The sequence below is a fragment of the Maylandia zebra genome, linkage group LG10, assembly GCF_041146795.1.
Source record: "Maylandia zebra isolate NMK-2024a linkage group LG10, Mzebra_GT3a, whole genome shotgun sequence".
Taxonomy (NCBI): Eukaryota; Metazoa; Chordata; class Actinopteri; order Cichliformes; family Cichlidae; genus Maylandia; species Maylandia zebra.
Genome location: NC_135176.1, coordinates 13,653,699 through 13,681,330, shown reverse-complemented (window position 1 = coordinate 13,681,330; position 27,632 = coordinate 13,653,699). Strand labels below are relative to the sequence as shown.

The window sequence follows — 27,632 nt, the reverse complement described above, 5'->3', positions numbered from 1 at the left end:
ACAAGCACTCTTTTAGTTTGTGTGGATTTTTATTGAGGAAAGTAATAGAGCATTTGTTTACAAAAGCATTAAGTATGCAATGTTACACAGTAAATTTACACAACTGTTTTATAGAATGAAATGTGCTTTCATTGAACAAAGAAATGTATCAAAAGTACTTGACCCAATACTGGTTCTGAAACACAGATTTAAGATGCCCAGCCCCGATCATTAGTAGCCAAACATCTCCTGCACTGAAATGTTTGTTATCTGCTGAAATATTTGACAAAGTGAGAGGAAAGCTTTAGAAGTGTAATTTAGAAAGCAATCTAGACTCTGTAGGCACGAATATTTTGTAAATGACATTACAGGCCAGCTTTAGACACCTTGAGACAAATGCGTCTTAACACAAGACATGAAAATCTGCCCAACATCAGGGCCTTGCTTCTCTAAATTTCTTCTGAAATGTGGTAGCCAAAGAAAGCATAAGGTGCCCCATACTGTTACAGGTAGTCTTCTAGCTATATTCAGCCCTGACCATACCGCCTGAAATGTACACGTGCGTATCTGAACATATTTAGTTTCTGTTCACGCTTGACATGTCCAGATCTTTCGTTCAGACCAAACTGTTCACAGTTGTCTGGTATCAAAGATTTAAAAACAAAAAGTGGTAAGGAACCTCACTTTGTCCATTTACAGTCTATTTATTCCACCTAGTCCCTGTTTACCAAAAACCGCTACTACAGACAACTTTGTCTCAGTACCATTAGGTACTTAGTGACCTTACAAGGCTCTGAGACAAGTTGTCCTCAACCTTTAGGACTGATCACTGATAGACGGGCCTGAACCTGAAGAGCCAAGAGCCTCTAAAATGCTCAGTATTTTTTTACATTGATAAAAACCTTGATGGCTCCAGTGAAGTCAGCGGAGAGAAGAACTTCTGTGTGATCTGTCTTTAATGCTCCTGCAAAGAGAGAAAATGGCATTGCAAGTTTACGACACTGAACTGTGATGTTTTAAGAAATCTTGAGTCATATGCAAATTAAAGGGGGCATACCTGAGGGTATCGTTTCAGAGTCTGTGGAGTCCAGGCTCTTACACTCTGCTTCTGGCTTCTCTGCACCACTCTCCTGTGGGACAATAAGGCCTGGGTGGGGTGCGAAAATGGCTGACGTAACCACAGCGTTGTGTGCTGAAAGAGAAAAACTCTTTAGTGGCAGCCCCATGGCTGCTTACATTAAACGGTGTTTGCCACTTAGCATAACCACAGTTACCTTTAATCCCTTCCCAGAAGTCATTGCGGTCCCGCCGTACAGATGTGAATTTACTCAAGTCATGGTAAGTGCTCCAGATGTATATGTACTTGTCCTCTGAGCCGCTTACAATGAAGGAGTAGTCGTGACTACAGGAAAAAGGCCAAACAGGTTTACTGCAACATACTGTGTCAATACAACAACAACAACAACAACAGAAAGAGCTTTTGTCCATGCTTAAGGTTAGAAACTGACAAAAAACAAACAAACTAGAAGCAATGTACACACTTACCTGAAGCTGGCCTTAATCTGGCTGCTACTGTTGACATAACCCTTGTACTTCATTGATAGAGACAAGTCCCTCAGGTCATAAAGGCGAATGCGGGAATCATTTGATGTCACCAAAATCTATGGGCAAAGGGTACAGTTCAACATTTGGCATTTCACAAGTCTTACAGACACGACTTGTTACACTGACGACTAGGGCTGCAGCTGTCGATTATTTTAGTAATCAAGTATTCCATCGATTAGTTCAATGAACCAGCGCCTATCAGCATTCTGAAGTTTGCCCTGGACTTCGACTCAAAATTCTGTGCTGTTAAAAACAAGACTTTAATTATTAACATCTACACCATCATAATGTTAACAGCAATTCAGCAAAACCCAACAGCTCCAGGTCAGTCCCTCAAAGTTTTACTGACCAATATCTTTAAATATTAAGATTATATTTTATTTCTCTTTATATATTTTTTTTTATTCTCTTTAAATCTGAAAAATTAAGCTATGAAAGCCTTGAAATAAAGATGGTCTAGTAAACCGCAGTTTACCAAGCCCTATTGACGACCCACCGCAGACATATTTGTAGTGATGGCCAGCTGTTACCTTATTTTCTCCAGGCAGAGGTTCAATGCCAGTGATCTTGCGTCCCACTTTGTTCCTTCCTCTGGTGGACCGCACATGAATTTGCGTGTGGTATTTCAGACGCTAAAAACAAGGTGCAAACAGAAAAATGCATTTGCTTCATATTTGAATGGATGTGTTCATGAAAAAAAGTACTATAAAGAAATAATTAAACCATGTATTGGCTGGATGAAGCAATGTATGTGTATACCTCTGTGTCATAGAAGATACATCGACCATCATAGGTGCCAATCACTGCATATTTCCCATTTTGGCAGAAGTTGGCAGCGGTGATGAGCCGGGTTTGGCCATCCACCTCATTCCACAAAGCCACCTTCTTATCTGGAATGTTCCAGAGCCGTAGTTTTCCATCTAGAGAGCCGCTTAAAAAGTACCTGTCATCCTGGGTAAGAAGGAAAAAAAAGTACTATGAATGGAGTCTGTGAGACAAAATAATAGATGTATGATTTGCGCTGAGAGCAGTAATGCAAGGTGACTTAACGTACCCTGGGATGGAAAGCAATGGCTGTGACAAAATCAATGTGCTGAAAGCAGCAGAGACACTCTCGCCTGGATATGTGCCATAACCTGACTGTTTTATCCATGGAAGAGGAGAGCAGGAAAAAGTTCTAGACAAAAATTTTTTTGGAAAAGATGAGACAAGAGAGAAGAAAATGTGTGGGGGTAGAAAAACTTAACAGGGTGCTTTAATCACCTTTGACCAGGATAAGTCCAACAGATCAGCCGTGTGACCCTTGTACTTGCAGAAAGGGACTTGACGGAAAGGGGCATTCCTATCTTCCGTGTCTGGGTCCTCTGGAATACAACTCGCCTACAATAAAAATGTCACTTAGGTACACATCTGGAACAAAAATGGCTTAAAAATGTCTGATTTTTGTGTTAGTGTCATCACTCACCCCAGTCTCAGTGTCAGATTTAGAAGAACATAAACTTTCCTGAGAAGGAGAAGGTGACACTCGACCTGGAGAAGAAAAAACAAAGGAAGGTTTCTCTAACAAGAACTTGAACATCTTCTGGAAAAGTCTTGAGTCTTAATTTCTTTATATTTGGCTAGGAAAATGTTAAATAGGTGTAACAAACTATTTACTAAAGCATGTGTAAACATACATCAGATGCAGTATATAGGGCAAAAACAGAGTTGGCAGCTTGAGAAGCTTTCTGCTCATTTCTTTAAGTAGTCTTCAGGAATGGTTCTGCAGGCCTCTTGAAGGACATTCAAAGCTGACTGATAGTGTTTCACTCCGTTCTTCTATCCAGGTATGCCTTGTTACACTGACTGCCACATGTTCAGAAATATATGTCAAAATCTGATTTTTCTGCATTCAAAATTTCTTCATTTTTGATCTCCAGTAGCACTGGAGATCCTCGTTGTGCAACCCCTTTCCTGATCCCTTCCATATATGCACTGACAACTTAAACCAGAAATGCCAAATTTGGATCCATCACTCCATGAGACCTGCTGTCACTGATTTTCAGCCCAGTTTCTGTGTAACTTGGCTTACCTCAGGCTTTTCTCCCTATTCTCCTTCCTTAAGAATGGCTTCTTGAAAGCCAACCTTTCATTGAGACCATTTCTGATGAGGCTTCAGTGATCAGGTGATGGACCAGCACAAGGTCCTGCATCTTTCAGGTCCTTTGCTTGACCTTTTCCTATGTCTTACTGGGGATTTATGCTTCAGTGGGAAATCTATGCCATAGCTACATTGTAACCACAAACCCCTCTGAAAGCCTAAGGTGTAACCTGACGTGCACCTCCCTAGAAATGTAGCTACATATCAGGTAAACACAGTCTGTTTAGAGTCCCTGTATGCATTTCCAGCTACCTTTTTGCCAGGGCTTTTGAATTTATCACTGAGAGAATACCAATCACCATGTCAGTATAATAAAAAAATAATCATAGCATCAATATACAGGGAGTGCAGAATTATTAGGCAAATGAGTATTTTGTCCACATCATCCTCTTCATGCATGTTGTCTTACTCCAAGCTGTATAGGCTCGAAAGCCTACTACCAATTAAGCATATTAGGTGATGTGCATCTCTGTAATGAGAAGGGGTGTGGTCTAATGACATCAACACCCTATATCAGGTGTGCATAATTATTAGGCAACGTCCTTTCCTTTGGCAAAATGGGTCAAAAGAAGGACTTGACGGGCTCAGAAAAGTCAAAAATAGTGAGATATCTTGCAGAGGGATGCAGCAGTCTCAAAATTGCAAAGCTTCTGAAGCGTGATCATCGAACAATCAAGCGTTTCATTCAAAATAGTCAACAGGGTCGCAAGAAGCGTGTGGAAAAACCAAGGCGCCAAATAACTGCCCATGAACTGAGAAAAGTCAAGCGTGCAGCTGCCAAGATGCCCCTTGCCACCAGTTTGGCCATATTTCAGAGCTGCAACATCACTGGAGTGCCCAAAAGCACAAGGTGTGCAATACTCAGAGACATGGCCAAGGTAAGAAAGGCTGAAAGACGACCACCACTGAACAAGACACACAAGCTGAAACGTCAAGACTGGGCCAAGAAATATCTCAAGACTGGTTTTTCTAAGGTTTTATGGACTGATGAAATGAGAGTGAGTCTTGATGGGCCAGATGGATGGGCCCGTGGCTGGATTGGTAAAGGGCAGAGAGCTCCAGTCCGACTCAGACGCCAGCAAGGTGGAGTACTGGTTTGGGCTGGTATCATCAAAGATGAGCTTGTGGGGCCTTTTTGGGTTGAGGATGGAGTCAAGCTCAACTCCCAGTCCTACTGCCAGTTTCTGGAAGACACCTTCTTCAAGCAGTGGTACAGGAAGAAGTCTGCATCCTTCAAGAAAAACATGATTTTCATGCAGGACAATGCTCCATCACACGCGTCCAAGTACTCCACAGCGTGGCTGGCAAGAAAGGGTATAAAAGAAGAAAAACTAATGACATGGCCACCTTGTTCACCTGATCTGAACCCCATTGAGAACCTGTGGTCTAGGGCTGCACGATTTTGCATAAAATGAGAATCACGATTTTTTTGGCTTAGAATTGAGATCACGATTCTCTCACAATTTTCTTTTCCAGTATAAATATTTATTGCACTTATTAACTGCACATCAACTTCGTTGAAACTGAACATAAAAACAATAAACAAACATAAAAACAACAATTGTCTCATGTTTTGTTGTTGCCGCAAAATGTTGTACTGCTTGAAATTCCGTCTCCACTGTTGCTCGACACTGCGTGTATAGAGCAGGTAGTGCAACAATAGAAAAATAACACAGCACTGTGTAGCGTTTGTCTAGGGTGTTGATCATTTTCCTAAATCCCTCGTTTTGCACAGTGTTGATGGGAGCCATATCTTTGGTCAGGTGATAAGTAATAACCTCCGTAATTTCTTTGTGCCTGCGGGAGTTCGACGGGTATAGGGAAGCGCTGTATAAGATTCCCGTTATTGATGTTTGGGTGGTTGACCGGGACAGATTTTCTCCTGTCACTGACGTGCTCACCGTTGTTTTTTCCCCTGCTAATACCCTCACGTGGTATAAGGCTCCGCCCTTGTCATTTGTTGAGCAGGAAGAGTGAGCGCTTGTTTTCATGCAGATTACGTCCCGGATCAGATTGCGGTACAATCGTCGTCGTCTGTTTTTTTTTTTTTTTTTTAAATCGTTGTCATTTGGAAATGAGATCGCACATAAGTATGAATCGAGATCGCGATTTTCTAACGATTAATCGTGCAGCCCTACTGTGGTCCATCATCAAATGTGAGATTTACAAGGAGGGAAAACAGTACACCTCTCTGAACAGTGTCTGGGAGGCTGTGGTTGCTGCTGCACGCAATGTTGATGGTGAACAGATCAAAACACTGACAGAATCCATGGATGGCAGGCTTTTGAGTGTCCTTGCAAAGAAAGGTGGCTATATTGGTCGCTGATTTGTTTTTGTTTTGTTTTTGAATGTCAGAAATGTATATTTGTGAATGTGGAGATGTTATATTGGTTTCACTGGTAAAAATAAATAATTGAAATGGGTATATATTTGTTTTTTGTTAAATTGCCTAATAATTATGCACAGTAATAGTCACCTGCACACACAGATATCCCCCTAAAATAGCTAAAACTAAAAACAAACTAAAAACTACTTCCAAAAACATTCAGCTTTGATATTAATGAGTTTTTTGGGTTCATTGAGAACATGGTTGTTGTTCAATAATAACATTATTCCTCAAAAATACAACTTGCCTAATAATTCTGCACTCCCTATAATAAACACTCACAAATGTCAGCAGATTCGTGGAGGGAGATTGCTGAAACTATCGGTTCCATACTATAAATTTAAAATCGTTTCTTTGTTATGTTGTCTGTAATAGTTCAGAGAGACTCAAGACGACTTAAAAAAAAAAAAAAAAAAAAAAAAAAAAAAAAAGGCTCCTTCAAAGCAAAATGACAGGCAGCTGAATTCTTTTTCCCCCCAAATAATCAATTATCATACAAATAAAAAAGAAATCAAATATGTTGCTAATGCGCTTACCTTCAGTATTGTACTTTAATCTCATATTATTGAAGTAATCAAACGCTGTTTTCAGGACCCAAATGCGAACCACGTTATCTTGGCCCGCAGTTGCCAGCAGCCTCCCGCAGTGAGAAAACTTCATTGTCCAAACGGCCCCCTTAAAAAAACAAAAAAAAAACACAAGCAAACAAAGATCTCTTAATACAAGCATGTAGTAGCACACAGTGTGTCAGTGCATAAAATAACATGGTACAATAATCCCACCATGTGCTCTCCACTGAGGTCCTGCACAACCTTAATCTGGTCAAAGTCAAAGGGACCCTTGAAGCTATGCGCTGCCTTGAACTTGGCCTGCCTGGTGTAAGGCATACCCTCATCGTCGCTCGATGATGGATCATCCTGATCTGTATGGAAGACTGAGCGTAGGATAAACAAAAAGAAGAAGTGTATCAGGGTTATTTCACAAGCCTGTGTTGGCATTTGGGATATTCTTAAAGTCAGACCCATTATGCTCATTACCAGGTCCATATTTCTGCACTCTTGGACTCATAAGGGTTCTGTGATAATAGTCAGAGCTCTAATAGTGAACACGTACAACTGAGACAGAGTCAAAGACTATTTATTTTCTTGTGTTCAAGAAAACTGTATTTTTAATGCATTTTTTTCTTTATGGTGCTTAAAAAAAGCACACACTAAAAACGGTGTGTGCACACAACTTGTTATACCGACAACTAGGGTTGTAGTTGGACAGGACACTTTCTTGTAATGTTTAGTAAGTTATCCACAGGAACATGAATATAGGCTGTATGGTTTTTAAAAAAAAATACAACTGCCTCTGCACAACATCCTTTCACTTCCTTCTCTTTTTTTTTTTTACCTTCATCACGAACACTTTTCACTTTGTTGACTGCCTTCTCTCCGTACTCCTCAGCCAGATGCTTGGCCTTCTTCACCGACTTGCCGAGGAATTTTTTTAACTGGGTCCTGGTCAGAAATACCAACAAACCATTAATATACTTTAAATTAGATGATGTTGTGAAAGAGGGAAATACACTAAGTTTCAGCAAAAGGCAACCAAAAACCACTAGTCCTTACGTTCTCTGTTTTAGTTTTCCACCGTCTGTGTCTGTCATTGGAGTCTGAGTCTTCTCATCATCATCTGACTGTGCTGCATCATTCCTGCAAAGCCAAAAATATATCAGCGTCGTCTCGAAACTTTACCAGGTTCTTGTTTTAGATGATAAAGCTTAACCATGTTTTCCATGGGAAACTTATGTGAGCAATATCAGTGCAACCCATTGTAATCAACTTATTCCCTCAACAGGGAAAACCTTTTCTGAGAATCTGATCTGAAGGTCAAGTGTTTGGCTTCACCCTAATCTTTCCCTCATTGACTTGTTTAATAAGCTGTGATTTGAACAGTTTTAAATTGAATTTGACAACAGCAACACGAGCTAACCCACGTAAATAATGTTCTGCTTACGTGATGTACTCCTTGGTCCTCCTCATAATGTGCAGAGTGAGAGGGTTGATCCCAGCAGGAAGTTTCTCCTCCGCCTGAATTAGAGGAATTTCTTCCCCAGTGTCTAAATTCTTGATCATCACACTGGCCAAGATTTCCTGTTTTAAGATGCCCACAAGCATATTTTTGTTGCAATGACGACCGGTGCCAGGAATGTGTCGATTTTAGGTTGTGGCTTGGACTCAAGCACACACAAAAACTGACTCTTACTTCATCTGTCAGTTCTCTGCCAGAATTTGACCGAGGACGTTGAGGGCCTGGGGTCTGTCCTCCGCTCTGAGATGAGGTCTGTTCATCTTCATTTTCCTAAAAATAAATAATAAAAATAATAAATAAATAAAATAGAAATTACTGCACAATATTTAAATTCCTTTTTTAGCACCAAAAAGAGGTCTGAGCCTCACTCACCTGTGCCGTCACCACCTTGTCTCCACTGGTAGCACTGGCCAGATCCAAGGAATGCTGCAGCTCTTTGGTTAGACTCCTCACAGTGCTGCCAGGAGACAGGAGGCCTGATGGCTCCAGAGAATCACTGCAGACCACACTGACAGCAGACACTGGAAAAAATCACGCAACACAACAAAAAAAACTTTATAAGAAAAACCGTCTTCTTTTTCTGTCTGCTTTATGTTAGTGTGATTCATATGATGTGGCAGATAAGTACATAGACATACATAAAAGATAAAGACATTTTAACACTTGTTTAGTAACAGGTAACAGTTTAAAATCCCACACTGGATTGATGCAACACATTTGACATTGAGACCCATTAAAATCGCACTGTATTGCCTACCTTCCAGCCCACTTGGCCTAACACACTCCTGTGACTTCTTGGTAGGTAATTTCGGCCGAGATGGTGGCGGAGGTCTTGCAGGAGGACCCCCGCTTGGAGGGGGTGGGCGTGAGGGAGGAGGCTTCTTTGTGCTAGCTACAATGTCTGGCTCCACTGTGAACTGCTGAGGTTTTAAAGACCCAGAGGAGTCCGAGTCAGCTGGCCTGTCAGTCAAGGGAACCTGGTCTAAGATGTCAGCCGGTCTTGGCTCCTGACCACCTTCTGCAACCGCAACAGACAGGCTGGGCTGACTCTGTCCTATGGTGCTGGTGATGTCTGGAGGCTGAACATGTTCTTGTGAGCCAGCTGATGGCCCTGGGAGACCTGTGGGCTCGAGAGCAGGTATAGAGCACTCGCCGTTTGATACTATGCTATTCTGTTGTTCCTCTGGCCTCTCGACAAGCTGGGGTTCAGCAGCTGGCACAGCCAGCTCCCCAGGGAGCCTGTCACCATTATTCTGCTCATTTGGCTCGGCTGCTACATCAACATGCAGCTGATCTAACAGCTGAGCCACCTCACCTACGTCTCCCTTTTGACTCTCTTCGATGATACTATCAATGATCTAAAAGAAGAGAAAACACAGTCGATTTAGCAATACAACATCTATTTTTTTACGTTATAGCTCATCTCTAAGAAAATGTGTTTCTCTTTGCACAGAACTTAAAACAAAACTCTAAACAAGGATGAGACTAGAGAAACATACCTGTAACGAATCATCTTGCTGAGTCTCAGAAGTGGCACAGCTCAAATCTTGCGCAACGTTTACTGAATTGTGCAAAAGCTGTTTCGAAAAAACAAACAAACATATAGACCATTTACCAACATGTACTTACAATACACACACACACACACACAGGAGAAATATCAACAGTAACATGACAGCTAAATTACAGTTATTCAGGCGTATCCACACAAATGGAAACCTAGAGATGAATTGTTTATCTATCTTATGATATTCATCAACACAGTCTTGGAGGTTATGTTATGTAATAATTCTTTGTTTACCTTTATATTAATTCCTTGTGTAACTGCCAGCTTATGATATAACAAATGGCTTTTCTAGATTGAAAGTAATGTCTACATCTTGTTACCACTCAAAATGTGTATACCGCTCTCCTATTTTGGTCCCATTTCCTGCATGGAGTGAGGTCAGGCGATTGTTGTCTTTAACGTTTGCATCACCTTGCAATAGCATATATATTATTTTTGTTTTTCCTTGCAATTATTTGTGCATTTCATTGCAGTAACTTGTTTTCTCTGACAACCTGCTTTGCATTCCTGATGATCCATTTGAAAAGTTCGGTTGTTTGTTGGCCCAGATCAGGTCTTCAGTGACAAATGTGTCATACTACCAACATACAGTAGCATTAAACTCTTATCCTGGACAGCTATCAGCATCATCTAACATGTAACTAACATCATAACAATGTTGGTTCAGAATCAAAATTGCAAATGACCAAACACATTGTCTGAGCATTCAGTTAGCATGAGGCAAGAAGTTATCTTCTTTAAAAACGCCATTAAAAACTATCACAAGAAAACCAACTAACCTAAATTTGGCAAATGTAACTTAATAGCATATTTGTCATAATTCATAAAATAAAAAGGAAAATATTTGAAATGCCCACAATTTACTCCAGAAAGGATTTTTATATAAACAAAGGCATTTTTTTCTTTTTCCTCCGCATTCCAAAGCTATGACATGACAACAATGTGACTGGTCAGTTGCAATGTTCATCCTGGACAAACATTATAATAATGATGGATCAGGAGCAGGAACAACACCATCAGTACACACACACACACACACACACAGTGAATAATCAATGTTGCACCACTAAAACTTGTCACAGCCATAACTGTAAAAAACAAGTCTTGACAGCAACGATCTCTAACCCAACTCTGCAGTCATAAGTACATATACAGCTGAGGGTGTCCTGACTCTCACTGCTGTCACAACCAGCAGCAGTCTAGAATACCACATGACACCACATCATAAAACAGTAAAGCCTTTTACGATGAGTCAGAGGAAATGCAAAAAATTTTTGCGAGGTCATGCAAAAAAACAAAAAAAAAAAAACAACAACATGCAAAGTAATGCAAATTTCACTGAGAGGTAACATAAAGGTAGTCGTCAAAAAAACATTACATCGCCATGAGCTTGGAGGGGACCTTCTACAATTAGTACACAAAGGTGTTTAGGAACGGTATTGCTCATAGCCGTTTACACACGATCACCAAGGTACAGGTAAAAATCTGCACCTTTCATAGGGATAAACATGGATAAAGCAAGATTAATAAACATAACTGGAAAATGCATAGATCTCTATGTTTTTTGTTTTTTTTACTGTAGTCACCCCTTCCCAAAGGTCATTCAGAGACAGGAAAACTATAGACAAGCTACAAACTAATAGTGTTTTATGTGTGTGTCCGTGCGCATATATATATGAATTTGAAAAATCAAAAAGTCACTATTTTGTTGCCATATTACTTTGAACTATAGAGTAATCATTCCAAGAGCAACTCAGCACAACCCGTGACACCTTGTTTCAACAGTGCCTAGATTTAAATAAACATACCTGAGGTGAAGGAATGACGAACTTTGCGGGAGACCTAAGAAACACAAAACACGTGGTTTAAAACTGATATAGGCTAAACTTATAAAGCAGAGAAAAAAACCCAAATACAACACAAAAATCTAACTTTTTATAATTTTACCTGTCACCTAAGCAGTTGAGACAATGAATTAAATAACTTTTACCCCATATATAACTTTTGATCAGAAGAAATAATAGAAGCAACAGAGCACACACTTTAAACATTTACAGAGTGGTTCAGTAACCGCTTGCTTTTAAGCAGACACAAAATGAACCTTTAAAAGTTACATTACATTATTAATCTCTAATCGAGCTGTCATACAGCGGATCATACAAAAATACTGTTTTGTAAGCTACTGCTACCTTCAGTCGGGTTTTTTTTTTTTATTCCAACAAGCTATGTTTTGGATGAAAACTGTAAATTTGCATTGTGGTTTCAGCTTTGATAAGAAACCTGTTCCTTCAGTCCAAATCCTACTGTCATCATGTGACTTGTGAGTGTTTTGAGGGTTAGACTCTCCTGTACCTGCACTGAATAGCTGGTGAACATAAGCACTGTATGACAGCATATAATTAATATTCGGCATCTAAATACAAAACAGACTGGGTCGTATTTTGCACACGGCACATGACCTGGCTTTGAAGCAGCTTGAGTTCATGCTTTTCATGAAAGAATGGCCATTTTGCAAATCTAACGTTAGCTGTCAATACTACGCTAGCTAGATATATATGAGACAAGAAAAAAACAAGCAATTTAACACCGTTTTCAAAAGTAATATTGGCAAAACGTCTTTTCTTACACTTGTGGAGACGGAGTAAAATTGGGGTCCTCTGGAGCATCATAGAATTCCTCCGTGTCACTTGTATCTGACGCCATGCTAACGTCAATGTAGTTCGCTAGCTAGCCTAGTTTCCAGGCAGCTGTGTATAAGCCTAACCTGCCAATGACTGAAAGGTATTACATATGCGCTTGTAACGTCCTCTATGTTAACACTGATATTCCATTGCCCGAGCCCGGGAGTCGTCAAATAACAACTTTCCGGTCCAACATTACGCTGCAGCTAACAAATGTAATCCTGTCGAACGACTAAGCAGCACTTAATGCTAACTAACCCTGACCCTCTTTTAGATCTATCTTGCACAAAGCACAGTATCGACCGAAAAAAACGCCACAAGCGAGTTTTTTGTTATGCTTTTTCACAACATTACACACTTGATAAGCTGTCAAGCTAACAGAACCAGAGAACCGCGTCATAAACAAACCAGCTACACAAAAAAATACATCCTAACGAAGCAAGGGAGGGGCACAGGCGCCCTCTTGTTTCTTCTTCTTTTTCAATGGCGGTTGGAGAACAGCTTTTACGGCTAATACTGCCACCTTCTGGACTGGAATCTGAATGGAACAACTTGGTTGCTAAATCCTTTTTTTCAATCTTTTAACTCTCACTCATTTTACTTCACTAATATGAGTGCCGTTTTATAAAATTACTGTATACATTACAATACTCACTGAACAACCAAGAGAATAACAGCCACTGATCAGGTGGAGTAGAGTGTATTAGTTGGTCTAGCAGCAAGGTGTAGTTTTTGGTTCCTAAATAATCCACTCAGGATGATATGATCATGATTAGAGCAACAGTTTGTTTAACCCATATTTGAGAAATTATTATTATTATTAGTGTATCTGGCAGATGACTCTCTGACAGACATTTTTGAATTATAGAGGCAGGTAGCATTTGGTCTGAGAGATTTCTTATATCTGTCCTTGTGGCAGTGGAGCCGAAACAGTCTGTTGGAAAAGGTGATCCGCTGCCTGTCAGTGGTGCAGAGGGGGACAGGATTATCCATGGAGTTTAAAGTTTGCTCACTGACACCACATCTTCACCACAGTTTCAAAAGTGACCAGTTTGCTGGCATTTGCAGAGTTAGCCTTTTCAGTGATTCTGTTCATGTCACCAGCTCCCAAAGCAGACCACAGGCAAGTACACTGGGCTTGCAACGCCTAATTGACAGAAAATCTCATCATTTTGCCGTTTCTTCACAGAACACGCCACACAATCATCCACTGGTGCTCTGTACTCTTCCTGCCTATCACTAATAAATTCACTGCCACTGCAGAACTGTCAGAGTATTTCTGTAGGTCGCATGCATTGAAAGTCTGTGGAGCTTCTGTGCTGCACATCACCAAATCAGACATAGCACTGACTAATCTCTGTCAGTAACCCATGAGATGGTATACATGTTTACTGACATTTCTTATCGCTTTTCTCTCAGCAGAGAGAAGAGCTGGATCATTTTAATTTGAGAAATCAAAGGAAGTGATCCTCTGCATGCAGCCATTTTTTTAGATGGGAGTTAGCTCTCTGCAGCATGTATAGTTGCATCATGGCAGATTTGGTTTGTATGCAAACTGCATGTGACTTTTCCACTAATGAGCAGTTTAGAGCCTTGCTGACATTTGGTTGTTTTAAGCAGACACACAGACATAATAATTATATCTTAATTATTAGTTAGAATAACATTATTATATGTAAGGTCACCAGAAAAACGGCTAAATAAATGTGACCAGGATACAGTGATGGAAATAATTATTTTGATCTTCACTTACAAAGAAATTAACAGTCTCCAAATTTGATGGCAGTTTTATTTTAACCGAGAGAGAAAGGATAGAGGAGGATTTTAATAAAGAACCCAGAAAGAAAACATTACATAAAAATTATAAGATGATTTGCATATCATTCAGTGAAGTAAGTATTTGAGCCCCAATCAAAACATGATTTAGTACTTGCTGGAGAAACCCTTGTTAGCAAGCATGGTGGTAAGAAGTTTTTTTGTAGTTGGTCACCAGGTTTGTGCACATCTGAGGAGGGATTTCGGCCCGCTCCTCTTTACAGAAACTTTTTTAGGTTTCTTGGCTGCAACTTGGAAACTCAAAGGTTCAGCTCCCTCCACCAATTTTCTATAGGACTGAGAGAGTTTGGAGAGTGGCTAAGCTACTCCATAATCTTAATGTGCTTCTTTGTTGCCTTGGTTTTGGCTACTGCCATGCTGGAAAAGTCATCCTTGACCCATCTTTAGTGTTCTGGGTGAGCAAACAAGGGTATTGTCCAAGATTTTATTGTACATGGTCCTGCTCATTGGTCCCTCAATGTGGTGAAGTCGTCCTGTACCTTTAGCAGAAAAATAACCAAAAGCATAATGTTTTCACCTCTGTGCTTGAATGTAGGAATGGTGCTCTTTTGATCATACTCAGCATTTCTCAAACAATCATTTCCCCCACTCTATACACGGTTACTGATCAGTAATTAGTGCAGGGGTATTGTTAAGTATACTAGAAAGTGTAATTAAATTGTAGTGCTTAATAAATCCATTGAAAAACTCATTTAAGTTACACGCTCATATGTTAGCCGCTCTATGCCCCGCTCATTCTTTCTCACATGCTGCGACAGGCACAGTGAATGAGGTACGGAAAAATCACCACAGACTGAAGTGTTTTCATTTGCAATCAAAGCGCTCTTTGTTCCAGATCAATGCATCAGCTGATTGATAATAAGACTACAATCTAATGGATTATTCAAGAGTATGAAAAGGTGGAGGTTGCAGAAAGGTGATAATTGGAGAATCTGAGTGCATTTTAATGAATGCATACATTATTTTTACACATTTTGTCATTGTAGACTGTAGCTGTTAACTCAAATAACCACCCATTACAACCAAGGCATGCAGAAGAGGATCTCTGAGTCACAAGACAAAGTCACAAGACTCATCAAAGACTCAAAGTTTTTTTGTACTTTAAAAAAAGTACAAAAAAACCAAACATATTTTACAGGTAGCCTGTCATTCAAAAATGCATTTATGTCTTTTAAAATGATTTACATACTGTGAACAAATGTGGCTATTGTTTGTCTATTTGGTCATTTTCATTGCAGAATTGATCCATCTTTTACTTTTTTCAATAGTAAAAACTAATTAAAAATATTTTTTATGTATTGTTGTTATATTTTATTTAATTTTATTTAACATATTTATTTGTTTTTTTCTAGTTAACTTTACATGGTGTAAAAAAAGAAATTCCTGACCTTTGGGATAAATGAGGTATGTGTTGTCTTATTTATTTGTCAGAGTCCTTTTAATTTTTGCTGTTTGAGCTGGAATGTCATTGGGCAGCAGGAACACCGATCTCTGCTGTACCTGTGAAAAAACAAATCACTTCCATATTTCAACAACATTAGCCTCTCACATTAGCTCATCTTGAAATTTCCACTTGATTTACCACAATATTCAAACTCCAAATTCAGACTTCTGCTTTTGTAAACTAAATAAATAAATAAATAACCAACCTAATTATCATACTTTATGTGCGTCCCTGTCTCACTAATTTCCAACATGTGATACTTTTCATTATGAATATAGCTCACGAATGTTTTTAAATGGAAGGCTATGGTTCACCTCACAAAGTATTATCCAGGCATTTCAGTGTCCAGGTGCTTCAAATAAAAAAAGCTGTCTTAAAACCATTATTTAGTAACGGAAGTTTTAAGCCAATGAGAGAAGATTGCCATACTCTTCCGCCAATGGAAAGTGTGGATACTCCGGCTTTCCTAGTAAGCTACAACTGCATTGGATAAAACTAGGAAGGAGGCTTCAGGGGTATAAGTGGATTTGAGGGCTTGGAAGGAAAACAAGGACGCAAGGTAACGCTATATCGTTGTGGAAGGTATGGAATATGCTTTATAAAACTTTGCAGAGTATAGTTAAACTGCCTACATTAATGAATATGTTATACGTAGTATATTAAGCTCAACACATACCGGGTTGTCAGTTAGCCATAGGCATCTGTTGGTGGTGGTAGATCAACCAACCAACCAGACCAACTAATAACTAAACCAACTAACTTATATTAGGACCACAGTCCTTTGCGCCGTCACTGGTTAAGCTAATGTCGCTATGGGAAGATTGCTTAAGAGAAACTTACGCGACAACCACAAAGTCGACTGTCGTGATTTGATGTTATTTTAAGCTAGCAAATGTTAACGATAGGGTTAGCCTAGCTAGTTAGCATTAGCCTGTTCCCACCGGAGGTGTACCGACAGTATGGAGTCAAACATGGCCAGAAAATGAGCAAAGCTCCCATTTGGTTGCCTTGTCTGTTAAGTCTGAACAGCTGTCGCAGTCCGGCTAATGGAGACAGACGTGTTTAAAGATAGGAGCCTGAAGCCTTTGCTAGGAACAAAGTCAGTTTTAGTTTCTCTCCCATACATCACGATATCAAACCTTGAGCTTTAAAAGGACTAACCTCACCTTCTCCACACGTCTCTCCGACAGCTCGGCACTTTGTGGTGACAAACGTTCGTCCCAAATTAAACCCTGTCACTAAATTAATTCTTAAACAGAGGGAATCAAAGTTTTAGGAAAACTTCTCAAATATCAAAAACTTTTGAGCTAAGCTTTTGAAACAATCGCGATGACAGTTTGCTCATCTTTTCTTATTTTAAAGGTGATGCTGCTGTATTTTAAACGAGCACGAAGATTGTTCTCTCAAGTAACATAGACTGGAGCTATATTTAGCATTAATTAGCCTAGTTCAGTGTAAAGCAACAAGTTGTGATGTAACTGTAACATTTTAGCAGCGGATGGGGTCAAAGAAACACCCATTCACCCTTCTGTCAATCTATTTCAGCTTTCAGCTACAAAGTAACATGCATGCACACGCACTTTGTTACTACCAATTATTTAAGATGTTAATGTAAGTTTAATATCGTCTAAGGTGAAACTATATGAGGGATTTGTGTGTGTGTGGTACATCTCAGTTGATGAGAATAAGCGTTCAGATGGTGCATTGCCATGTAACTGAATGTTTGTGTCAGCTGACATGGGGTAAAGTGGATTAAGAAAAGATCAATGCCTTGCTGGAGAAGCTTTCTTAAACTGGCTCGTTAAAGTGTGCAAACTTTAAAACATGATAACGTAAGTTCAGTTTAAAAATGCTGTTAATACTGTCAAAACTTTCCTAAAAGTGCTGAATTAAAAATCACCTAATTAAAAAAAGTATTATGGCATTTTCTGGAGTTCAGAAAATGCCATAATGTGTGTGCTTCTTGGAGAAGGGTTTTAACACAAATATTTTGCTTTTGAGGTGTGGTTTTTGGCGAGGGTATGGAGCACCCTATACACAGAGGGGAGACGATGCCCGTCGGACTGCACGATAGGTATGGTAATGCGGCCTCATCTTGCATTTTTGTTTTTATTAATATGCCTATGAATTTTATATTTTGCTCACAAAACTTACCAAAAATTAAGGAATGTTTAACATACGGTGTAAGCAATGTTTAAGATTTTCTTTTCCTTCTCTTAGAATAATATTAAATGTAACCAGCCAAAATTAGTCGTTTTTAAAAAAAGCATCTTCCAATAGAGAATTGATGGTGGGCCATTTTTAAACTGTAGGTAATGCTTGGTTTAAATTCTGGATAGGAATGGCTTCTACCTGGTGTTAATTAAGTAGTATTTATTACATGTTAAGGAATTAAAGTATTAATGCATTAGTATACATAGGCCAGGACTGAAAAATACTGCTAAAACCCCTGAGCCTCTCCAGTGACTCTAATATATTATTTTGTTCTCCAGTACTTTACCTTTTACATCTTGCCTGAGTAGCCTGTGTGTAATAGTGGCTTATTTCTCACTAAACAAGCAGTATTTTCACATACTCATAGTTATTTCATACTTTTCTATATATACTCAAATTGGATTTTAATGGTATTTATAACTGGACTTGGTAATAATTGAAAACAAGCAGTTTCTTTGTTTTGTTTTGTCTTTGTTTTTTGTTTTTGTTTTTTACCCCCATCAAGTTGAGTCAAATGACTCATCAAGCTGAGTCATTTGACTCAACTTGATGTGACCTAATATGGACCAACACTGGGTATAACTGTGGTGGATGGTGCCCTCTGTTTTCGGTTCCTGGCGGGACTTAAAGTTAGAGACGGGCATAACTATTTTTAAAATCAATAGTGACACTCATGCATGCAGAGATGACAGAATTAGTCTTTTGTCCTCATTTTAGCTTCTTCCACTGTTGTTGGATTAAGACGGCACAATACCTACTGATTTGAATGGATAGGTGTTAAAGAGATTTATATAAGAAGTCGGAGCTTTTTGTAGATTTACTGTTCATCTTTTGCCTTTGTAGCTTATAACTTTCATTTTAAGCAAAAGCGATAGATGAAGAGATAAGGAAGTCAAACTGTGCACCAAAACTGTTGGTATTTGTGTTGCGGTTTCACTCTCGGTTTCATAACTGCTACAGCTCTTTGATGTGGTACTAATAGAATTAAGATGTGCACGTTTCTGTTGAGATCACTGATAGAAGACAACAATTTCATAGCAGGTATAGAAGAAGAAGGTACTTTCAGCTGGTCCCTTATTTCCCGAGGGTTCACCACACCACATGTTTGATTTGGCACACATTTTAGGCTGGATGCACTGCCTGATCTGATTCAATTCAACTCAATTTCAGTTAAAGTCAATGAAATTTTTTTTTATATAGCGCCAAATCATAACATCAGGCGCTTTATATTGCAAGTTAAAGACCCTACAATAATACAACCTAAGTATTATTAAGGTAGTGACCACTTTTATTGAACTTGAAAATTGATCATCTTTGGTGTCTTAGCACCAGCATTTCACTATCGATAAAAGTAACTTATCCAGGCAAAATAGGGAGTAATTTTAACTTCCTGAATAATGCATGCTACAAAAACAAAGTTTAAGTGAGCCAACTGAGTCATGGTAATTTCAGTTCTATCTCTAAAAAGCTTCAGAGCTGCTTATTTTCCAGGTAACAGATGTTTGCATTTAAAGGCCTGATTAACTGGTCAACCACTTTTACCAAAAAACATTTTGATGTGTAGATAGAGAGCATCTAGTCTTTTTAATAGAGCATCTAAACCCTTTGTCTTTCCAAAACATCAATGACAATATTGATTCTCTGGAGAGGGAACATTTTCCTTTGCCTCGTTGTTTTTTATTCTAGCCTGTAGCAAACAATTTCAGATGTATTTTATTGATCCTAAGGCCTTCGTTTAGCACTGAAGAAGCTTTGAATACTTGTTGAGATTGTGAAAGATTTGTAAGCATGCTTATATTTGATCTTTAATTGCTTTCGAGACTGTTTAACATTGGCAGGGTCGCACCTGAAAGAAAAGGGTGAAGTAGTCGTACATGCCATAAGATTGCATCTAAGCAACACAAAATTTAAATGGAACACATAATTATAGTTCTAATCAGATATGCTTTGCTTTAATAATGGGGCGGTGATGCTGATGCCTATTAATTTACACAGCAGACATTTTTCCCCAGCCTTCCTCCTTGGCTTTGGCTGCAGCCTTGGTGTTACTTTTAGCTGGAATTAGATTAATTTAATTCCTCATATTTATTTGAGGTTGTTTATTTTTTTAATCCTGCCAGTTCAGACAGCCAGTTTCTCAACCGTGACTTCTTTGATTAAAATTTAGTTAAATTTGAGTAGGTTAAACTCCCTTTGGACAGCTATGGTCTGTAAAAGGCGCTCGAGAACAGAACTGAGACTGTGTGGAGGTGGATGAGACACACCACCAAATGGATGGGCAGTTGGAGAACACAGTTGTGAGTGTAAAGTTAAGGCGGACTGCTGACTGTCTCTCCACAGCATAAGCTATCAGTAACACATTTAGAAAAGCCTGTTTAATAAATGAAAGAAGCTTAAAAACACCATAACTTCACTTCTCCTATGGTTAATTGCTTTTGGATAATAATCAAATTGTATTTAGCATAGAAACCTTGCTGTTCACAGTTCATTCATGTAAAATAAAATCTTTACACTGGTGTGGAATTATTGTATTGCTGCCATTTGACATGGACAGCTCTATTATGTGGGGGTTTGCAGTTGTTGGAGGAGAGTGATAGAATAGGACTGTGAATAATGGGTGTAGCACTGAGCCTTCAGGCTTTGACAGAAGCGGCACGATGACTGCTGCCCTTGGTTAAGACGCAAGGTCATTCTGCCAGTTACAGCGTAAGGTGTGATGATGGGGGTTGTAATACAGATGGCACCGCCAGTTGAGGAGAAGAAGAGAGGGGGAAAAGGGTCATGACCGTTATATGTATTTCAGAATGCAAGAGGAGAGAAGACTATTTAAAGATGTTATTGTTTGGCTAGTGCTGGGTTTGTATGTCATATGCAGGAATATCCACTACAGAGGGGGTGCTTGCACACACATGTAGCGTAGCTGAAATTTGACACAAGAACAGATTAAGTGGACAAATATTCATCTTTTCTGAGAGGGACTTTGTCACAAAATCAGCCACCAGAAAGAATTTATGCTTGAACACTTCACATGAAGCCTTTCCTGTAATAGCGGGACAGTGCACTCTTGGCCACTTGAAACTGCAGCAGTCTGATGGTGAGTTGAGGTTAGACAAAAATAACACAGAGAAGAAAGATTTATTTTGAAATGCTGCTACTGTTGTATTTTTAAAGAAGTAGATATTACATACATAGACATATTACGTTTTAATATTTTTTTTTTTTTGCAATGATCCAAGAAGTCTATCTGATATAACCGATTTGCAGTTTAATTAACACACAAAAACACTGTTTTGGAATTGGCCTCTGGTTGGCTCTCGGTGCTTTTCGCAGTCTCTGGCAAATAAAAAGTTAGAAGAATCACAAAATGTAATGCTAAGTGTTTTGAATTCTCCATATTCATATATGGCAAAGGTAGCATCTTAGGTGGACGTCTCACTCAGACCTCAGATACGCAGAGAGTGGTGAAGGATTTAAGACTAATTATGACTTGTGCGAGTCGAATCTGTGGAGAGCCTATTTTGTAGTCCACGCACAGGGCTGGTGACGTTGCCAAAATTTATGCTTGTGCTGTTGTGTCTCTGTTGTACTGCAGCTTTGCCTCCAAAACACTGGTTTGCAATCAAGTTTCTGTTTAAGTTGATCTAGTCCATTCAAAAAAAAAATAAAAAATAAGGGCAGAAACAGGAGTTGGAAGAAATAAGAAGAAAGGATTATACTGATGAGGTCAATCACAGTCATGTAGTTACATTTCCAGGGGGAGACAAGGGTGTGCGGTTACCCAGTAACTATGGTGTAGATGAAAATACAGGTGTACATTTTCACTGTTAGTTTGCCACAAGCAGGGAACATAAGTGGCCAAGTAAATGTGGCTCCATGGTGGAGTGGTTTACAAATTCACCTACCAAGTAAAACATATCCAGTTAAATCCCAGGGGCAGATGTGTATCCCTTTGGGGTTGTGTCAGAAAGCTACCTGCTGTGGTGACCCTTTTGAATTAGGGAGCAGGTGAATGTAGCTGAAGTGGACAAAAATATCAGCTGAACAGCTGAGGGTGAGCAGGTGTTAAGTCATTTTATGTCTTTTTTTCAACTTTTTAAAACTACTTTCCCCCCCAAAAAATCTTTTAGTTTGTTATTATGTGTACCATTTAAAAAACCAAAAAAAAAACCAAAAACTAAGACAGGCAATAACAGTACGATAAAAAAAATACATGAAAAAACTTGAGGGCTGGTTTTTTTTTTTTTTTTTTTTTTTTTTTTTTTTTGTCTGAACCACAGCTGTTAAATACAAAATTTTCAGAGTGCTCCGGCTCCGTAGGGGATAAGCTTACGCCTGGAATAATTTCTAAAACAGTCGTATGATAATAATGGTAGAAAGATGAAACCCCATCTTGGCTCCAGATAATGATTTACATTCTGACTCCTGTTTGGTAAAATAGATTTTTGTCAGCAGACATCAAATCGTGGAGCCTTAACTGGCTAGATACTGAATAGAGAACAGGATGATGATCAAAGCTTCGTGGACCTAAGCCCCCTGCTGGTTTGATTATTTCCCATTTGCATGTTGAGCAAACGATTAATCTTCCATGTTTTGCCACAGCAGACCTCGCAAAGGGTGTCGAATGTCCATTCTTTATAATAGAAGCAAATTATTATTTATTTATATATATATATTTTTTGTAATATGTGGTAATGTAGGGCTTGTAAATGGCATGTTTATGTTGAAGTACATGTACCTGTTCAGGTTAGTTCTATTGTTTGACCACTTGTGGACATAATGTGCACATATAATGTGTGCAGCTATTTAAAATATTTGTGTGTGTTTTTCAAATAAGAGTGACTTTTGGTCAGTTTTCCTAGTTTTCACAGCCCTTGTTGTCAGGTAGATAAATAATTGATTTGAGTTGGGGAATGTTAATCAAATTAGATATGTTCATTAAATGCTTCATTAAATGAAGTGTTAACTTTCAAGGGCAGCCCTGTTGCATATGTATAACTGTGCATAGCCTTTAGATGGATCTGCCCTTTCTGACTGTGGAAGCGGGCATAGCATAAACTGTGGTTGCATTTATCAGCCAATCTGTGGCGCTAAGGATATGTCTCGCTGTGCTGTAACTACTCTGCACTGTTTCTATGACCTCCCAGCCAAGAAAGCGTAGGTAAGACAAATGACTTACCCACGCAGCACAAGAGTTCAGAACCTGCAGTATGCACAGCCATTTCAGTTCGCAGCAGAAACCAATGTGTCAAAGCCTTTTAATCATGCCCGTGTCCAAAGCACAGCCATGGCCACAGCCACAATCACAGTGACAACTCTGTCGTCCCGTGACCACAGTCTGACTCGTACAGCCTGAGCAGCAGTTTTTAGGCTCCTCTAGTTAATTGCAGAGGTAGAAAATTATGCTATAGCTAAAAAGCTGGCTGTAGTCCGTAACGTAATATTCTATAACATCAGTGTAAATCTCAGCTGTCGATGTGTTCGATCATCTGATCTATTAATCAGATGGATTGTAAAAGGTGTTGCATTGTATCTCAAAGGTATTGTGACCTAAAGCAAAGCCTACTGGGACTCCTTACAGCAAATCCTTTGCAGTTAATGACTGTCTGAAGTCTTGAGTCAGAGCATCTTACCAAATGATGTTTCTTCCTGTGGAATGCATTGCCCTGCCTTCACTGCATCTAGCACCAGTACCTGCTTGTTTGTGGGTCTTGTTTGTGCCTTCCGTTTTATTTCTTTCAGTAAGGGAAAGGTGGGCTTAGTTGGTTTGAAGTTAGATGATTGGCTTGTCCATTTAAGAGCATTCCACTCCTTTGCCTTAATAAGCTCTTGGGTTGCTTCCATGGTTTTAGGTCATTATCCAACTGCACCACCAATCGCCTTCCAATCAGTTTTGTGTGGGGGATAATTTAAGAGGAAGAGAACATCAACTTGCAGTTGACTCCAAATCCCTACATGCTTAGGTTTGGTAAAGTGGAACAGTTCAGGTAGTGTAGTTAAAATTTTGATCAATTTGCGCTCTTTCTGTACTGTTAATTTAAAAGGCAATGGGAATATGAATATAGTGGCCCATGTCCAGTACTTAGTATATAGAACTATATAGTTTAATCAGTGACATGCCCATCTCTTGAGACTGGATCCTTTGGTTGTTTTTTTGTTTGTTTGTTTTTTAATTGACTTGTATATAGGGCTGGGCCATATTATACCGTTCACGGTAATACCGGTATAATGTTAGGCAACGATAGGAAAATGAAATATCGCGATAGAATGGGAGTAAAACGCGCATGCGCAGTGCCTTTGTTTTCATACGCACATGGCCGATTGTTGAGTGAAACAGATGAACCAGAATTGGTTTGTAAAAATGGTGCAACTTCCGTGATGTGGAACTGGTTTGGTGTTTGTCTGTCAGATACACAACAAAGCACATTTTTTTTGCAGAACATGCAAGCGGCCGTTGTTATTGTCGTATTTGTCGGACTAAGATGCTCTTAAATCTGGGAGTAATCTGGGTCCTAAACTCCGTATGCTTCAGGTCAAACAACACTGCAGCATCACTTAGAGTTAAAAACTGTCTAAATTCTTTCATCTTTAATAAAACGATCAGCATTGCTGCTTTACCAGGTGTAACTATAAAGTTTAACTTCCAGGCATCCATGAAAACAAAAGTTATTACATTTAACGGAGTTAGAAGTTAGCAGGAAGCTAGCGGAAGTTAGCTCGCTAGTTTCGCTAGTTACCTAAGCATGATATAGCATGTTCTGACTGAGAGATTTCTGAAAAAAATCAAACGTACAGCTCTGCTATCACTTCCAACATAAATGAAGACAGGAAACTAAACAGCAGTAACGTTTGTAGGGTTACTGAAGTTGGGCTAGCTGGTATATAATGATGTGCTACGTGATCGCTAGCGACACAGCTATGTTAGCATAACATAAACAGTGAAGCTGGAGGACGAACACTAACACTTTTCCACTTATAAAAGTTAACGTGAAGGTTCTTCATGGTTAGAGACAAATGCAATCGCATGGCAGGATGCTGTAAACGGACCAAACTTCAGTCAGGAGAACAACTGAGATAATCCATCCACAATACGAGGTTAGTCATTAATATACTGCAACAACATGGGAATAGAGCAGCTGCCAGAGAATTCAACATTAATGAATCAATGGTACAGAAGTGGAGGAAGCAAGAAGAATGAGTTTAATAAAGTTTGATTTATCTGACTGCTTTGTTTCGCTTAATGTGCCTTATAATCCCGTGCACCTTATGGTCCGAAAAATGCGTACTGCACACTGCAGTTTAATGTTGCAAAGCACCTCTTTTTAACTTCAGTGGATATTATACATGGTTATGCTCAGGATATGTCAGCCCATTTCTACTGGAAATGCCTTTTGGTTAAACTTTCAGCAAGGAATTTGCATTTGCACTGTTACATTTTTATAAAGCTTTAATGTACATAAAAACCAGCTTCTTGTTTAAGTGAAAATAAATGGAAGGCTGTCTTTTTGCGCTAGTAATGTTGTGGAGTTGTATTTTGTCTCGCATCAATTATATCGTCGGTTATATCGTTATCGCAAATTTTCAAATATATATCGTGATAAATATTTTTGGCCATATCGCCCTGCTCTACTTGTATATATATTTTTCTTAATCTACCATCCTTGTATTTGCACCGAAAGCCAAGAGCTGTAATCACAGCTCATCTAACAAGGTGGCACTGTTGCTTAGCTACTGGGCTATTCACTACCCTGAAAGGGTGATGAGAAGGCAGGGCTTCTTCCCCCTCCTACCACGAGACAACTGTGAATGCAGCAGGGCAAGTAGTCGTGGTGGATGCAATCTATTGGCTTCTCAGTGCTGCCGCTAAAGTCACAACCCCGACTGTAGCCCGCACTGCCTTTACCAGTGTATTTCTGTAGCTGCTGGTGCCGCTGCTGCTCTCCCTCCCCCTTAAATGGTGTGGGCAGAGTGGGATGGAAGACTGCATTGGGAACCTTTTCATGGAAATGGTCTTTGCTGTTGGTATTGCTGTAGCACCATTCTGGTGACAACAACATGCCGTTGAAATGGAAAAGCGGTTCTCCTGTCAGCTGGAAATTCCCAGTGCCAGTTCTTAAGACATCCAGGTCCTCACCCCTTTCGCCTGCTTACATGTGAGTAAGAGCTGAATAGCATTCAAGATATACAATTGCAGCAGCGCATATGGAGATGCAGTTATTTGCTTCTCAGTTTCTAATATTTTATTTTATGTTATTTTTTTTAAATGAGTGTGACACCGTTGTTTTTGTTGCAGCCCTAATTATGCGATTAAGCCTTGTAGTGTGTCAAGAGATTTCCCTTGTCCAAGATGAATTTTATGGTTTGCTGGGAGAGTGCCTTGCTCTCGGGCAAAAGGACTCATTTTGCTGCTTGTCTGGACACAGCATGCTCCACATCCCCGACTCTTGCCCTCTCCCTGTGGCTGTGTTTATTTGGGAACCGGGGACTCAGCAGCTTGGGAGGAGCCTGCCTTTGTCAGGATGTCTGGCGTGCCCTGGTTTAGAAGCTATTGTCATCTGCTACTGTTCAGGAAGGAGGAAGGGGGAAGGGTAGATCTGGAGTGGTTCACACAGTCCCTGCCATCATCTCTCTTTACATTTTTTTTTCTACCTGTAAGTGTCTTGTTTGACTTTCTGAACGGTAACGGGGTTGGTTTACAGATGGTAAGAACAATTTTGGAAGTGACAGTTTTCAAGACAACCTTGGCTAACTGAAAAGCCTAAAGGGAATTTCAGAGGCTAACTGGGCTTACTTAGAGGGATTTCTGCAAAATTGGATTCATGCAGTTCCCAGTAATCATGTATCTTTATAAGCTTAGGAGATTATTTTTGATGGTTTTACTCAAATATTTATTTTTGTATTAGTGCAGCACAGTAAGAGAAAGCCATGCTTTTACTTCTCTTATGTCAGGCTCCCCTTTAAATATCCTCAGTAGAACTGTTCATACTCAAAACACAGCTATGAACAAGCAAATGTACGAAATACATTTTTATTGTGTAGCATAAACCTAAACTGGATAGTATGTCCTGAATCCTGGAGAGGACTAAATTGTGAGATCTTGTATGTATAAAAGTTCACTAATGACACTATTGACTTGTTAATTATAGATTTAATCTAGATTTCATCAGGCTAGTTTAGGTTAAACATCCTGCCCGGCAGTCACAGTTATTGGCAATTGAGCATCTCCAGCAGAGCAGTTGGGTGTTAAAGGCCTTGTTCAAGGGCATCTCAGTGATGGTAGCAACCGAGAGGAAAAGGCGCTTCCTCATTTCCTGACAGCCTGTAGCTCAAACTACTGACCTTCTTGTTAATTTAATTTCTTTGAAACGGCGACACAGACCCCATAAAAGCAGTTGTCGTAAATTGGCTGTAAATGGTTAATTGTAAATAAGAAGTTAAAGTTAATTAAGTGGAAAAAGTTATTAACAGAGAAAAGTGAATGAGCATTTAAAAAAAAAAAAAAAAAAAAAATTCAGTCTGTAGATATGCTGAATTTGTGCGTCACTGTTGGAAAAAGGAAAACCTGCTGTGTCAGTGCGTTAAAAGTGACTTTTCTGCATTCTGGTTGAATGCCGGTAACGCCTTTTTGCCATAGCATTAATCAAGACCTTGTCAGAGATTGTAAGCATTGAAGCTTAACTATTCACATTATTTTCAAGGCTTGACAT

The 27,632-nt window shown here is 39.3% G+C and overlaps 2 protein-coding genes and 1 long non-coding RNA gene across 6 annotated transcripts in view; 1 reads left to right on the top strand and 2 right to left on the bottom strand.

Moving 5' to 3' along the window:
- Positions 1-10: 10 nt before the first annotated feature.
- On the bottom strand, positions 11-12,918 carry wdr44 (WD repeat domain 44). The gene is made up of 20 exons (XM_004563961.4): positions 12,380-12,918; positions 11,562-11,595; positions 9,686-9,763; positions 8,944-9,544; positions 8,559-8,707; positions 8,361-8,456; positions 8,112-8,248; positions 7,724-7,807; positions 7,506-7,612; positions 6,893-7,044; positions 6,647-6,785; positions 3,050-3,114; positions 2,848-2,964; positions 2,639-2,761; positions 2,344-2,535; positions 2,115-2,216; positions 1,525-1,640; positions 1,254-1,381; positions 1,037-1,171; positions 11-943 (listed from the first exon to the last, which is right to left on the bottom strand). Exons 1-20 carry the CDS (start codon positions 12,454-12,456, stop codon positions 855-857), a joined length of 2,721 nt encoding a protein of 906 aa, XP_004564018.1. The 5' UTR covers positions 12,457-12,918; the 3' UTR covers positions 11-854.
- Positions 12,919-13,783: 865 nt separating this feature from the next.
- LOC143420803 (uncharacterized) lies at positions 13,784-16,143 on the bottom strand. The gene is made up of 3 exons (XR_013100540.1): positions 16,029-16,143; positions 15,659-15,770; positions 13,784-14,749 (listed from the first exon to the last, which is right to left on the bottom strand). It is a non-coding gene; the product is annotated as an uncharacterized LOC143420803 (long non-coding RNA).
- Positions 16,144-16,185: 42 nt separating this feature from the next.
- Positions 16,186-27,632, top strand: part of klhl13 (kelch-like family member 13) — a 45,285-nt gene continuing 33,838 nt past the window's right edge. The window contains exons 1-2 of one of the 4 annotated variants that reach the window (XM_004563957.3): positions 16,186-16,296; positions 17,716-17,788. In XM_004563957.3, the coding sequence (XP_004564014.1) occupies positions 17,736-17,788 (53 nt within the window). In that variant the 5' untranslated portion in view covers positions 16,186-16,296; positions 17,716-17,735. Of the gene's footprint in view, positions 16,297-17,715; positions 17,789-25,754; positions 26,079-27,632 lie in introns of those variants that run through there. The other 3 variants (XM_004563958.4, XM_012922694.4, XM_004563955.4) reach the window with 3 other exon arrangements.

Bases quoted from the DNA above. Each gene is read 5' to 3' on its own strand.
- wdr44 (XM_004563961.4), bottom strand. From the start codon at position 12,456: ATGGCGTCAGATACAAGTGACACGGAGGAATTCTATGATGCTCCAGAG. The intron at 3,115-6,646 runs GTAAGCGCATTA...TTTCTTCTCCAG, and splicing joins ATTAAAGTACAATACTGAAG to GTCGAGTGTCACCTTCTCCT. The intron at 2,965-3,049 runs GTGAGTGATGAC...TTTTTATTGTAG, and splicing joins AATCTGACACTGAGACTGGG to GCGAGTTGTATTCCAGAGGA.